The sequence below is a fragment of the Girardinichthys multiradiatus genome, chromosome Y, assembly GCF_021462225.1.
Source record: "Girardinichthys multiradiatus isolate DD_20200921_A chromosome Y, DD_fGirMul_XY1, whole genome shotgun sequence".
In the NCBI taxonomy this organism is placed as follows: domain Eukaryota; kingdom Metazoa; phylum Chordata; class Actinopteri; order Cyprinodontiformes; family Goodeidae; genus Girardinichthys; species Girardinichthys multiradiatus.
This window is the reverse complement of record NC_061818.1, coordinates 15,572,971-15,587,961: the sequence shown is the minus strand read 5'-3', so window position 1 is coordinate 15,587,961 and position 14,991 is coordinate 15,572,971. Positions and strand designations below refer to the sequence as shown.

General features: G+C 40.5%; 1 protein-coding gene across 2 annotated transcripts; it reads right to left on the bottom strand.

The window, feature by feature from the left end:
• Positions 1 to 3,604: 3,604 nt before the first annotated feature.
• Positions 3,605 to 11,872, bottom strand: LOC124864833 (protein Tob2-like). Of its 2 annotated transcripts, none has more exons than XM_047359767.1 (2): positions 11,659 to 11,872; positions 3,605 to 8,726 (listed from the first exon to the last, which is right to left on the bottom strand). In XM_047359767.1, the coding sequence occupies exon 2, from the start codon at positions 8,536 to 8,538 to the stop codon at positions 7,339 to 7,341; it is 1,200 nt and encodes a 399-aa protein (XP_047215723.1). In that variant the 5' UTR covers positions 8,539 to 8,726; positions 11,659 to 11,872; the 3' UTR covers positions 3,605 to 7,338. The 2 variants fall into 2 exon arrangements, with proteins under 2 accessions (XP_047215723.1, XP_047215724.1); XM_047359768.1 differs by having other exon boundaries at positions 11,663 to 11,872.
• Positions 11,873 to 14,991: the final 3,119 nt, after the last annotated feature.

The following is a 14,991-nucleotide window of genomic DNA, read 5'->3' as shown; positions in this document are numbered from 1 at the left end:
ATGTGCTTCCAGTTTTTGGTCCTGATTCCTTAAGGATCCTAATGCATGAAACCCAGTGAGGCTCGTTTTTATTTTCTCTTGTAAATGTCACACCAAGTGTACTTATGTCTGTTAAACCATCACTAAAGATAGGATGTGTTTTTGGATGCCTAGGATAGTGGTTCTGTAAAAACCATAACCCAAAAAACTATGTCCTCTGCTTATGATGGGCTCAACAGGACCATCTATCTCAGCAAGCATCAGCTGAAAGCGATATCTTTTTCTAACTATTAAAAGGATTGACTTCTATTCACTACAGATTGAATTAAGTCTATGTTATCCACTGAATCAGTAGGTGCTTTTTGTGTTTTCATAAAAGGTAATCATGTTTTGATGGTGTAGTATAAAGGACATTTTTTGTCGTTGTACATTGTTTTTTTCTTTATCCCATTTGGACAGCACTGTAGCTGAGGAGTGCAAACTTTTTTACCTGAATAAAAATATATTTGGCCCATAAACGAGTGACGATTAATACCATGAAGGCATTTGTAGTATAAAACAAAAATATAAAACTGTTCCAGGAAGTACCACACACAGCATGTAGCAGTCTTTTTCATTCTGATGTAAAGCACCTTAAAATGATTTATGATGTAAGAAATTATATGAGATTTAACAACTTACAGATGTTTGTCTTAGTCATGGCAGCTTGTTTTATTTTTTGGAAAGAACAATGGCAGCAGTCAACCATGGACTTAGTTGATGATTGTTACAAATTGATTTCCCCCCTTTAACCAAATCCTTTTTTGTGATCAAGAGCTTTAAAGTAAAACTTATTCAAGATGTTTGAAAAAGAGAATAGACAATAAGAGATATTTTCTCAATCAACCAGTACCGAGTTATATCCTGTAAGCAGGTTGGAATGCCAATCTGCATCAGTTCAATATTGTAATTGTTTACTCTTCACAGTACTCACAGTACTCCTGAAAAAAAAACCTTTATTGAAATGTTTTAATGCGTTTTGCTTTCTTCTCTTTTTATATGAACATGTTTTTGTAATCCCACTATCTGATACATGCAGCTGTAATACTATGTAACTACCTTGTTATATGCTTATAAAATAAAGTGGAATTTAATGACATGCGGACTCCGGTTGTGGCCTCACCTGCGTCTTCAAGCAGCTGCACCAGAGCTGGCCCAAGGTATAAGTGTACTAAGCTACTGCTAGGGGCACCCAGGCCAGAAATCTTGTTAAGTGTAGTTGAGTTCATTAAAAAAAAAGTAGGGTTTTGACGTTTACAAACTGAATCTATTGACCAGCTTCTCGACACAAATGATGGAAACTCATTGTGTTTCACACAGAAGCACACAAGCTCTGCCTTGTCACTCCAGAGAAGGAGCACAGCAGTGTACATGTGCAGCACTTGATACACAGATATCACATATCATCTGACATCTCCGCAGATTTATACATAAGTGAGACAAACTGGATGAAATTACTCAGGTTGGCATCTCGAAATGCCTAAATTTAAATGCTCTTTTGCAATGAATTGTTCCACAAGATCATTCTCTCTTTAAAAACCGGTTCCTGGGACAATGAGGAGTTTATGAGTCAGGTAGGTTCAACCAGAGACCATCTAAAACCTTAAGGCCCAAAAACGTCCACCCTTACCGAACTTGTAAATCACTTTAAAACAACTGCAGTTGACACAAAGTGCTGCATATAACTGCCTACTGGAAACACTTATTAAAAGACAGAAATGCAGCACACTTTGGGCACTGAATTTTGTATGCTTCAAACCAATGCATACAAGAAAGTATATATGCTTTGGGTTTCTGCACAAAAAACCTAACAAATAAAAAAACTTTACAGTGATCTTCATGCCTTGCACTTCTTTGGTAATTCCTGTCAAATATCACAGCTAAGATAATCCATTTTTTGGCACTCCAAAACTTCAGCACCCCAGGCTACTGCCCTGTTAAGTCCTTTGTAAAGTCTATAAAATACAGAACAGCAAAAATGTATAATATTCAGCCCAACAAGTACTTGAAAACCTAAAAGACACACACCTAAAATAACTGTTCTAATTAAATGTTTGATTTTTTAGCAGCAGTATAAATACTTGATGCTCTTCTGTTTTACATCAAACCAATTAGCTCAAAGAATAAGACTGTACAACACCTTCTGTTGACCATTTACACTTTATGAATATCCCCAGTATGACTCATACTGTGTGACTGTTTCAGTGTATATTTGTGTGCATTATTTTGTGATTTCTATTACACATGAATTTCCCCTGTGGGGATTAATAAAGTACTTTTATTATTATGTTATATATTTTTCATAAATACATAAGAACTGGGGTATTTTTGCTCATACATAGTAAAACATTCATAGTTTGACATCTCTGTTAGTAGAGCCTTCATTTGTTTTATTCTCTCATGCATGCTGTAACTTTTTCCAAACAAATCTCAATAAAAATGGACAACTTTCCATATATGCTTGGAAGTTCAACAATTAAAACCTTGGTCTTATTTTTTCCCCAACTCTTCTGAGCTTTTATAGAAACACAGAACACAAGACATGACTGCAAGAAAAATAACAACCATAATTCTAAAACCTTTTATCCAGAGCAGGGATAATTAAACCGTAATTAATGAAGCAAATTAACTGATTGGTTGATAATCAGTTTAAGTAATTCATTGTTGGCTTAGTATAGTCTTAAAACATGTCTGCAGTGGAATAGTGTGCAAACAATAAAGCAGGGTGAGCTTGCTCAGGGCTCCATTCAACCTTGGGTCGGCCCTGGTACCCTCAAGACAAAGGAACGCTTCATAACAAAGAAACTGCATTTGTAGGAGCATGAAGGCTTTATACTTAACCCTCATCTGCAGAACAGTCATGCTGAATATGTACATCCACAGACATGAACAAAACGAGATTTCTTCTGATCTGTCGGGCAGCTGTTTTTCTGTCCATCTCCTCCCTCGTTTCAGCGTTGCCGCTCATCAGTATTCCAGAGGAGTAGGAGATGTTGCGTAATGATCACATCAGCACACACCGTGGAGCTGCGTTGCGTAACAGCAACAGCCTCAAAGACAAGCGGGATGGGTGTGTGTCTGTGGAGCCCTGAAAGAGAGGATTGGGGTTTGGGACAGGGACTGGAGGAAAACAACATGGATAAGGAAGGAAAAAAAGGACAGACAATGACACAGAGAAAACTTTGCCTTGCATGTCAATGTCATACCAGTGCATGCTACTGGTTTGCACCACTTTGTATATTTTCCTCAGATAAACAAGCCAGCCTTTTGGGTGGCTTTGCAGAGATGCCTGTAGCAGACACACTGACTGATAGAGTGCTGGCTGATGAAATGTAAAGTAATATCTGCTGGAATCAGTCCAGCTGATGTGGGTGGTGAGCAATCTGGCTGCTCACCACCTAAGAATCCCATTTTTGCTTAGGATTATTGATAAAACATGGCTTGAATATGTTTACTGCAATGAGAAGATTCATTACTTTAATGCTTCAATCAACCATCCAGGTTTTAACAGGAATCTGCGATTAGATAGCGTTTGCTCAGAAACAGGTTCAGCTTTCAACAGGAAGAACGACAGGGAGGCGTTGGCTTCCATGCTTCTTTTTTTTTTTTGCCAGTCTGTTTTTTATTATAAACTTAAAAAAAGAATCTGATACAGTAAGAAACTGCTATAGTAACTCCCCATTTCCCAAGGGGTGGCACAGAAAACAGGTCATTGCATTTAAGTAGTGAAAGGTTCATTGGAGATCTACAGGGTGTACAGATCAGATACAAAATAGGAAAGAAATAATAAAATACAGGGAGGAAACAGAGCTTTATTTATATATAATTTAAACTCTTAATCAATTTTACCTTTACTTGTCAAAGTGTACATAGAAAATAAGATTCTTTTATCACAAATAAATAGTCCCAGGTGCAAAATAAACTGCACACATTGGTACAAGCAGAGGACATCATATTAAAAAAAAATCTTTCCCATCTTCATCAACTATCAACCCTGCTTTTAGAGCAGTCTGCATTATAACACCATCCAATGCAATCATTTCCACATCATAAATAAGAGGTGAATGAAAACCTAGATTTAATTTGTTTTTCAGACATGACTCGACAAGTTCCTCTTTTCTGCAGACTACTTAAACCAGGGTAGACAATTAAAACTGGACCACATTCACGTTACATTTTATTTCCTCCATCCTCCCAAAACTTTCACAGCTGCAGCTTTCTACAGGAAGCAATTACTGGGGTTGTTTTCTAGGGTGCAGAGAGGTAGAGACCCCTTGAATCTTGAAGGGCAGTGTACAAATTATGGCATCAGACAGCAGGACGAGTTTCAGTGTAAGCAAAGACAGCAGGGAATATGGCTTTAGTTTAGGAACCTGAAAAGGTCCTGGCTGACCGAGGAGAGAATGATTAGAAATTTCTGGATTTTGCTAGCAAAATAAGTCATGTCTAAGCATAGAATTTAGATAAAAATAACATAACAGTAGCTTGCAGCAAAATTGATAACCCTTTCAACGTTTGTCTAATTAAAACTACAAACATCAATGTAATTTTGGAGGATTTAATAGGATAGACCAACACAAATGTTGACACATTATAGATGGTTTTCAGTTTTGTCATTTTAAAGATCCAAATCCAAAAAATGTGGCTTGCATTTTTTTTATTAAGCCCCCTGTACTTCAGCATCCCTAAATAAAAGTAACTGGAGGAGCTGCAGAGGTGCACAGCTTAGGCATTATGAGCATAAGGAAGAACATGCTATTGAGACTAAAATGTAACTTTTTGGTCTTTATGTGAAATATGTGTGCCAATAGCTGAACATGCACATCTCCCTGAACACACCATCTCAGTGTTGAAACATGCTGGTGGCAGCATCATGCTGTGGGGGTACTTTTCTTTCACAGGGACGAGGAAGATGGTCAAAGTTGATGGGAAAATGGGCGGAGCTATCCTGGAAGAATACCTGCTAGAGGCCTCCTCATTTTTCAGAATATTGTTTGTATAACCACATAATAATGTACTATATTGTGTTGGTTAATCACAAAAAGCCCCAATAAAATACATTGAAGGTTGTGGCTGTAATGTGACCAAATGTGAAAAAGTTCCAAGAGTATGAATTCTGCTCCAAGGCATTGTCTGCATACAGAAAGGAAGGACAACACATCCCGAGGTTAGGGCAGTAAAAGAAGGTGTGGTCACATGATGGGCAGAGGATGCATGATAGAGGAGGGTGGGGAAGGGACAATGCAATCAAAAAGAAAGCTCAACTGTGAAGATTTTTGGTTTACGCGCTAAAATTGTAGCATTATATGAAAGTGATATCTGCAATCTTTTTTCTGCACTGTAATTTTTCACTTCCTAAAACCAAATCTCAAGAAGAGAAAACATACCCGCCTTATACGAGACAAATACTGTACAAGGTACAATACACATTCAATACTTTATTCTGTACATCTTTATTTTGTCTCAGTTTGCATATATATTCATAAGTTTTTTAAAATAAAAAAAGGAAAACTTTTAGGATGTACAAAACTAAAGAATCTGAATATGAGAACTTTATATACTCAATCTTGCAGTCACAATCCCTAACCAATACAAATGCAACAGGGTCATTTGAAAAATAGGAAAATAATATATAAACAGATACCATTTGAAGATAATTAGAGTCCTAAATCTTCGCAAAAAAGAAAAAAAAAAAACCCAACTTTCGATTTTTGGGTCCTTATGCCAACTTAAGTCAAAATTACAATAAAAAGATGGCAACACCTCTGGAAAATATTCAAACATTAAGGAAAAGGTCTGATGGGATCACCTTACTTTTCTAACACAACGCAATGCAAATTGGCTAATCTAATAATCTAATAATCTTCCAATGCATTTCATGTTATCTGAATAAAAATGTGCAACCACCAAGCAAACGGTAACAGATGGGTTTAGTGCTGATGGCTGTGGTGACATTAGGAGACCCAGTGATAAAGTGCTGAACAACTGGACATGTGGAGGTTAACCTTTCCCTGTGGTAACTAATGACAACATACAACCTTGCACATAGAATGCCAGGAGAGTCACATGTCTGGCACCCCTCTCCGACAAAGCAGTGCACACAGATCACATCGGCAACCGGCTCCCCCTAATTCACTGCAGCTGAGAAGAGACGGAGCAAACCGGACTGTACAGTGGTGTTTCCTGTCCTTGCAACAGCTTGAGAAACAGAGACAGCAGGAGAATTTCAAGAGGAGAGAAGAGAATAGTGTATTGTTTTAGTTCACCAGAAACGTGCTCTGGGTTTCAACGTAGCGCTTTTTGAGCCAGTACGCCCTGGCTACTACGCAGAAGCAACACATTCATCTAGAAGTTTCTCTCCCATCTCCCTCCCTCTTTCTCCATGCAGAGGAAAACCTCTCCTTCATAGTCAAAGTCATGCTAAGCCATTTATCACAATCCCTACTGCTTAGCTGCTGCACCCAGCCTCCCCCCTGCCCCCCAACCCCCTGCCCATTCACCTTCAGACGCTGCTGACTGGAATATCGTGTACATCGATGCATATGGTGCATTTGTGTCTGCACATTTCCCTGTGTTTTTTATTAGAGGTATCAACATTGTTGGAATTCTTATTCATTCGTCTTTCACATTCAAAAAGGTTTCCTCCAGCAATTTCCCTCGACAAATACAATACTTTCTCCAATGCCGCTCTTTCCCTCTGCTCGCCCATCATTCATTCTTGCTCACACACATTCCAGCTGCTGATAGCGAGCTATCAATATACATGTATCCGACGATAACAGAGACAACCACTCCCTCGATTGAACCGTAACAAAACGAAGCATGTCTACACACAGACAGCAGAGCTACTCCACCCTCCTTGTCCTGTGTATTTGTGGCAAGTAGGGCAGAGCAGATTGCGGAGCAAAGTGCTGAGTTTTCTACAGCAGTCGTTCCCTGCAGGACTTGGCAAAGTCCTTTTTTCACAGCACGACAGTGCAGTGCAAAATGGAGAAGTTCTAGAGACGGGTCCGTCGGAGGAGTAGAACATTAATGTTTCACATCACAGAAGAACTGCGAGAGCTGAACAAAGAAAGAAACGTACCCCCTAACTATCAATGGAGATGGCAATGGGAATAACAGAAATGAATCCAGAAAAGATAAAACATGAGGGTTTAGGGATATAAAACAAAATGTTCAGTGGACAGGTTTTTTTTTTTTAATCTCTGTAGCAAAACACTCTTGACATGTGTTAGCATTATAATATTTTGTTAGAAAAACTGGAAACATGTGGAGAGTCACCCAATCTTGGCTCCAAAGGTTCCTTTTTCAAACAAAGTCTTAGTTGGCCAGCACAACAGGTTGAAAAGACTGGCTTGGATATTGCAGGCCGTAGCTTCCTAAACCGTCAAACGGAGGTTTCTCTACGTAAGCCATTCCTCCGCTGCTGCTCAGGACGCCCACACTTTGAGGAGAAGGGTTGGTGAACGGATCGAAGGTTGGATTGGAGCTGATGTTGTGTGCGGGTTGGAAAGGGCTGGCTTGAGGCTGCATGGGCTGGGTGTCCGCGTCAAAGAAAAAGGAGCCTGGGGATACTGGGTAGACGAACTCTTTGGCGCTAGGGGAGAGCTGGCTTGGGATGGGACCTCCTAGGGAGTGCAAAGAGAGCGACAGGGGCTTATGCTTTAGCAGCTCTGGTGCTGAGACAGTGGTAGGAGAGCAGGAGAGCATCCTCTGCGAAGGTGGCACAATGACACTGGAGCTGGCAGGTGACCCTGCACCACTACATTTCTTCATTTTGATGGAGCCAAATTTGGTGGCAGCGAAGCTTGCGGTGGTGAAGGTGATGGGTTGTGGACGGGCAAGAGGGAGAGCTGGAGGGGGCTGCTGAGTGGGGAGGTAAGGTAACCCGCCACTGGGAGGAGAAGGGGTGGAGGTGTTGGATGAATGGACCCCCGGGTCAGTAGGTGTGCTGGATCTAGGGTAGCTGAAGAGCCCAGGCTGAGATGACAAAGGTGTGGGAGAGCTTGAGAGGGATGGCATGAGTGCTGGAGATGCTTGACTTCCAATTGGTACAAAGACCTGAGCATCTGGATTAAATCCCAAGGTCTTAACCTCTTCAGCCTCCGAATCTCCTTTACCTTCTCTGTTCACTGCCTCAGCCCTCTCGGTGTCACAGCCGAGGCCTGGAGGGTCCTCCAGGTAAAGCACCTTCACTGCCCCCTTCTCTCCAATTTGGTAGGAAACCTCATAAGGGTCAATCCAAACGCTGAGCTCTGCAGGGACATTGGCACACACCTCCTCCGTGTCCAGCCCGCTTCTTTTGGCGGCCAGCTCCACCACAGGGTCCCTCGGCACCCCCAGGTGGATGCAGCGGAAAGCAGATCCCCTGAGGGGGGCCTCAGGATACCAGTGTCCCTCAAAACGGGATACCAGTATCCTCTCCAGCTCCTCACCAAACAGATCAGCTCGACGGCGAGGCAGCTTGTTGTACAGGTAGGACACGATAAAGTTGAGGGCGACCTTAACCTCTAGATGCATAGCTGCATCAGGTAAGAGCCGTCGTGTGAACAAAGTGTTAGAGGATATTGGTGAAAGGGAGGCTGCACAGATGTACGTTTGTAACTCCGGCTTATTGAAAAGTCGTTGAATCTTTTAGCGTCATATTAGCCAGGGCATCTCAGGGACAGTGGTTTGCGGCCAGTTATAAGGTCCTCTAGACATTCCAGCTGTGAAAACAGAAGAAAACTGTTACTCTAATGTTCTGCAGAGAAAAAAAAAAATCAATCATACCCCTATATGCTACACACATGAAGACAAGTTTGAGTAGTTTTTATTCTAATTGGGATATACATTGCTGTTGAGAAGTTTACATACAGTCATTATGAACATGGATGAAACATTATTTCTGGCTTTTAATTGACCCTTTAAACTTGTTCTTATTCTGGTTGGAACTTACAGTGCTGTCACACCAAACCTTTGGAACGCTTTGCACCATGCCAGAGTCCAGTTTCTGGAGCGGATCACGCCAGTGTAAACCTAACCTGATGCGAGCCAGAGAAGCGTACCCTGGCCCAGTTACAACTGCCGGTCGTGGCACGGTTTATCTGAACCCTGGGGCTGTTTGTTTGCAGTGGGAATGTATGCCAGGCCAGCATACCAAAAGCAGGAAGAAAGGATGTAATGCAAGAACAACCCCATCTGAGCAGTAGAAGAAGTAGATGAAAAACAAAGTAAACAAATCCAAAGACAGAAGAGTTTGAAAAGGCTTTGAAAACCTAACCTTAACTCTACCAAACGTTCTTGCTATTGTAGAAAAAAAAAAGCTTAATCATTGCCTCCTTTGACCATAAGACCTTTCTCATAGAAGGACTTCGGTTTAAAATAAGTTGCAGCTGCAAATGTCAGTCAAGCTTGAGTCTTGATTTTGAACACTTTCTTTTTAGTCAGCATTGTCCACGTTGACAGTGACACTGGTGTTCCAGCGTCTTCCAGCGTATGACAGACTTGTGATTATTCCTGATAGTTTTAACTCACTTTCCTTTTGGGTCAGATTGTTGAAGCTTGGACACAGGTGTGTGTTCCAACAAGACAATGATTCCAAACACAGCAAAACTTGTTTTGATGGGTAAACCCGGCCGACGTTAAGCTTCTGGAAATTTTTAGACAATGGCAGGAAACCGACCAGTTTAAATTACCTCTACAAAATGTGATTAGATATAGGGTTAAATATCACGTGAAAATCAAGCCAGGACTTTGCTCATGGGAACACAAAGAATTTTGTTAATCTGCAACTTGCAGAGAAAAAAAAACATGCAGACATTACAAAAAATATTAGTCTGGGTGAGGTGTTTGTAAATATTTGAAGCCGTATCAACTCGTGCTTTAGAAATCCTTCGCTATAAAAAAAGAATGGTACATTCCAGATATGAACGGCCATATTAATGTGTGATCCTCCTACTGGCACCGTACGTTTAAAAAGACATCACAATAAACGCTAAGGTGAGAGGAACTTAAATATGTCAATGTTGATACAGATTCCAGTTTTGCCAATAAATAATTCATTTGGTGCCTGAGGGTTGTGAGACAAACATCAGTCTTCATGAATCAGCAACTATAAATGGGCCATTTTACATTTCTAGTCCATCAAATATAAGACACGATGAGGGATGTAACAGATGCTGCTTTGTCAAGCTTCATAAATCCTGCGAATTTGAATGGGATCCTATAAAGTGCTTCCATCTTAACGCTTCACCAGAGTGCCTCCAATAGCATCGGAACGCACACTGAAGTTAAGGCCTGCATGCAAAAGCCCCCAAGCAGAGCCAAACCAGGACCTATTGGTTAGAAATCAGAAAATGGCAGTAGATTTAGTGGATTCAACACAACTTCCCAGCATGCACCTTCACCCTTCCTCCTCCCTCCCAAACCTGGAAAAAGGCACACATGCAGCAGTTCCTCACGTTTACCTCCCTGACAGATGGGGATTTAGCCGTTAAGATTAGAAAGGCGGATCAGATTAAAGACAATTCAAATGTTTTTAGAGATAAAGCTGAACAGGCTGGCCACAAGGCTGCAGCAGGGAAGGAAATGTAAACTCTCCTTTCACCTGACTTTGAAGGTTAAACATGGGGATCAGGGTTGTATGAAAGAGCTATAAATAGGGTCCTCATCTTTCTGCATCTGTGGGACAAACCCATTTCAACATGCTTCACTAAAATAAGTTAGTGTAATTTAAAGGACTTGCCTTTCCAATGCATTTGGCACCTCATGTGAAATATATGAGCAGATCTGACCCAAAATAGCTTACAACCCCCGCTGTTCTTTTACAGATAAGAATAAGCTGGTTTTATTATTGCAAGGTCTGTTGTTGGAAGTCAGAGCCTCAGCAGGATCAGAGGTGTTCTGTTTGTTTACATGGACTCATTATGGGTAGTGGTTGCTAGTAGAAGTCAGGTTAAAACCCACAGTCTGCAGCACATTATATTAAGAGCAAAAATAACCTTTTAAAAGTACTATACTGGAAGGCAGCAGTTGCATAATAGAAACTTCCCTTCAAAATATTGCAATTTGTCCTGTTTTCTCCCAGTAGAAAATCTTGTTGTGTATCAGTTCTGCACCAATTTGTACCTGATTTGCATATAAAATGATAAAGCCCAAGCATAGACAAATTTGCAAACAGACGAATGGATGAGAAGTACATCTTAAAGGTTTGCATAGACTGAGATCAAGGGAGATTAATGCCAGTCTAAAGTCACTGGAACAGAGAGTACACTTACTTAGATGACAGTGCAAGTGAAGGATTCCTCTTTTTTCACAAATGCCACTGGGAATTAAATTCTAAAGCTAATGTAGTGCTGAGCAGCCTATTAAGAATCCAACTGACCAATGAGAGAGCGTGTCTCAGCATAAACATCCTCGAGGAAACATCAGTGAAATATACTGATGAATGGCTGCGTTTGGCGGATATGAGACTAGAAATATGAACACAATAGGGGGAAAAAAACAACAAAAAACGCTCAATTCTGTGTCCGAGCCGAGCACAGCCTTTCTTTACAGACAGAGCTATGGAAAAACACCAGCACATCCCAACATGATGCTCCATATAACGACGTTAAGGAGAAATGTCTCCACTTCAAGCACCAGGTGACGTGTACTCACCTACCAATGATAATGATGATGTCCGAGCTTGACTTGTACTCCTATCTCAATATTAATTCCTTTATAATAAATTTGAAGGCGGAGGTGTCAGTTCACGGGTTTGCAAGCTTTTCCCCATATGATGCTGTGTTCCTCTGCTTTCCCACCGCAGGTCTAATTACCTGACGTACTTTGCCTCTCGGTGACACTTTGCACAGGATGTATCCGCTGAAACTTTACTGTTTGACAACCCGGCGTATTTATACACTGTAAGTCGCCCACACCCCTGTGACGACAGGGACTACTTTTTCTCATCATAAATGATACATGCTTCTTTTTTTCTTTCAAGGACTTGTATTCAAGTTAATCAGTTAATGATAATGCTAACTTTTGCCATTAAATACATAATATCATCTCTGCAGGCACTAGCTTATATGGCGGAGAGACATTTTTCTTTTCTGAAGGGTTTACTAAAAATACTAATAGTGATAGCAACAGAGTTTTTATTGGCTGACATAGAGGAGGACCAGCAGTTTATTGGTCAGCAGCAGCTCAAGCAAATTAATTGATTTGGCAATGACTTATGGGATATGATGTTCCTAAAGATTTCAGTAACCACTCCTGAGCATTTATATAATTTCTTGTAGTCCAAAATCAGTTTGACTTTATATAAACCCTTCTTTAAATAATACAACCCAAATGCCCCAGCCATGTGCTTAACAAAACAGTATTAAAACTCAATAGCATTTCAAACATGAATGACAATAAACTGGTGTACATAAAAAAAGAAAAAAATGCAAACTTTTTCAAAATATGGCATGCTTATAAAACATTTTGTATTATTCAAAGGAATCTGACAGCCGGATTTCCATGCAAAAGTATTCATACTCCTTGAACCTTTCTACATTTTGTCTTAAGTAGTGAATGATTGTGAAACTGTTAATTTCATTTTTAGATTTTGATTATTAATATGCCAAAGTGAATGATGAAAGAAGCCAATATTGTCTTTCTAATCATATTTATTTGTCTTACAGAAAACAAGGTGAAAGAGGAAACTATTCGTTTCTTCCTGAGCAGAAACAATTTAAGATGATTTTCCAATGATTTGTATTATTATTTTACAAATAAAAATCTGGTGTGAGTTTGTATTTAGCCCCTTGAATTATTTCTTTATAAAGCCAATATGTAAGTCGTTTGGGGTTTTCCTCTATTATCCTTTGCACATTTGCAGCCTGGATTGTCTCCCCATTATTCACTGCAAAATAGCTCAAGATCAGCCACATGGGGTGGAGAGCATCTGTAAACATGAACTTTTAAGCCTTGAAACTGATTCTCAGTTGGAATTAGGTCCCCCCCCCATCTGTCCTGGTGGGGATACTGTGCTCATGATGATGTGCAGTGTCAGTTTTCTGCCTCATATAGTGTTTTACATGTGGGATGTCTCATATCCCCAAACTGCAAAACAGGCCTTTTTGTGACTTTATTTTCTTTTTGAAAGTCTTCCATGAAAGTCAGACTGATGGAGTGCACAGATAATACATGTGCTTTGATTATGGTCTCTCACCATTATTTTCAATGATTAAATCCTGATAAAATACATAGAATTTTGTTGTTGTAACTTAATAAACGTGAGGAATTTACATTTTTGAAAACTATTCCAAGCACTGCATCTTGAAACAGATTCACTGTTTCCAGCACTGATCCTGTTTTGTAATTATTATTCAATACAACTAACTATTATTCCTAACTATGTTTTTACCCTGCTATGCTGCAAGAAAAAGAGTGCACAGGGAAACAAGCAGGACTTTACTCAATTTAGCCACAGCGTTACATGAACAGAGTTGCATGTGTCAGAGGGGATTAGGAAACACAGCCTTGTAAATTTTTTATTCACCAGTATAATAAAACACATAACCAATCAAAATATATATATATATACAGTACAGACCAAAAGTTTGGACACACCTTCTCATTCAAAGAGTTTTCTTTATTTTCATGACTATGAATATTGTAGCTTCACACTGAAGGCATCAAAACCATGAATTAACACATGTGGAATTATATACTGAACAAAAAAGTGTGAAACAACTGAAAATATGTCTTATATTCTAGGTTCTTCAAAGTAGCCACCTTTTGCTTTGATTACTGCTCCGCACACTCTTGGTATTCTGTTGATGAGCTTCAAGAGGTAGTCACCTGAATTGGTTTTCATTTCACAGGTGTGCCCTGTCAGGTTTAATAAGTGGGATTTCGAGCCTAATAAATGGGGTTGGGACCATCAGTTGTGTTGTGCAGGAGGTGGATACAGTACACAGCTGATAGTCCTACCGAATAGACTGTTAGAATTTGTATTATGGCAAGAAAAAAGCAGCTAAGTAAAGAAAAACGAGTGGCCATCATTACTTTAAGAAATGAAGGTCAGTCAGTCCGAATAATTGGGAAAACTTTGAAAGTGTCCCCAAGTGCCGTCGCAAAAACCATCAAGCGCTACAAAGAAACTGGCTCACATGAGGACCGCCCCAGGAAAGGAAGACCAAGAGTCACCTCTGCTGCGGACGATAAGTTCATCCGAGTCACCAGCCTCAGAAATCGCAGGTTAACAGCAGCTCAGATTAGAGAACAGGTCAATGTCACACAGAGTTCTAGCAGCAGACACATCTCTAGAACAACTGTTAAGAGGAGACTGTGTGAATCAGGCCTTCATGGTAAAATAGCTGCTAGGAAACCACTGCTGAGGACAGGAAACAAGCAGAAGAGACTTGTTTGGGCTAAAGAACACAAGGAATGGACATTAGACCAGTGGAAATTGGTGCTTTGGTCTGATGAGTCCAAGTTTGAGATCTTTGGTTCCAACCACCGTGTCTTTGTGCGGTGCAGAAGAGGTGAACGGATGGACTCTACATGCCTGGTTCCCACCGTGAAGCATGGAGGAGGAGGTGTGATGGTGTGGGGGTGCTTTGCTGGTGACACTGTTGGGGATTTATTCAAAATTGAAGGCATACTGAACCAGCATGGCTACCACAACATCTTGCAGCGGCATGCTATTCCATCCGGTTTGCGTTTAGTTGGACCATCATTTATTTTTCAATAGGACAATGACCCCAAACACACCTCCAGGCTGTGTAAGGGCTATTTGACCAAGAAGGAGAGTGATGGAGTGCTGCGCCAGATGACCTGGCCTCCACAGTCACCGGACCTGAACCCAGTCGAGATGGTTTGGGGTGAGCTGGACCGCAGAGTGAAGGCAAAAGGGCCAACAAGTGCTAAGCATCTCTAGGAAATCCTTCAAGACTGTTGGAAAACCATTTCAGGTGACTACCTCTTGAAGCTCATCAACAGAATGCCAAGAGTGTG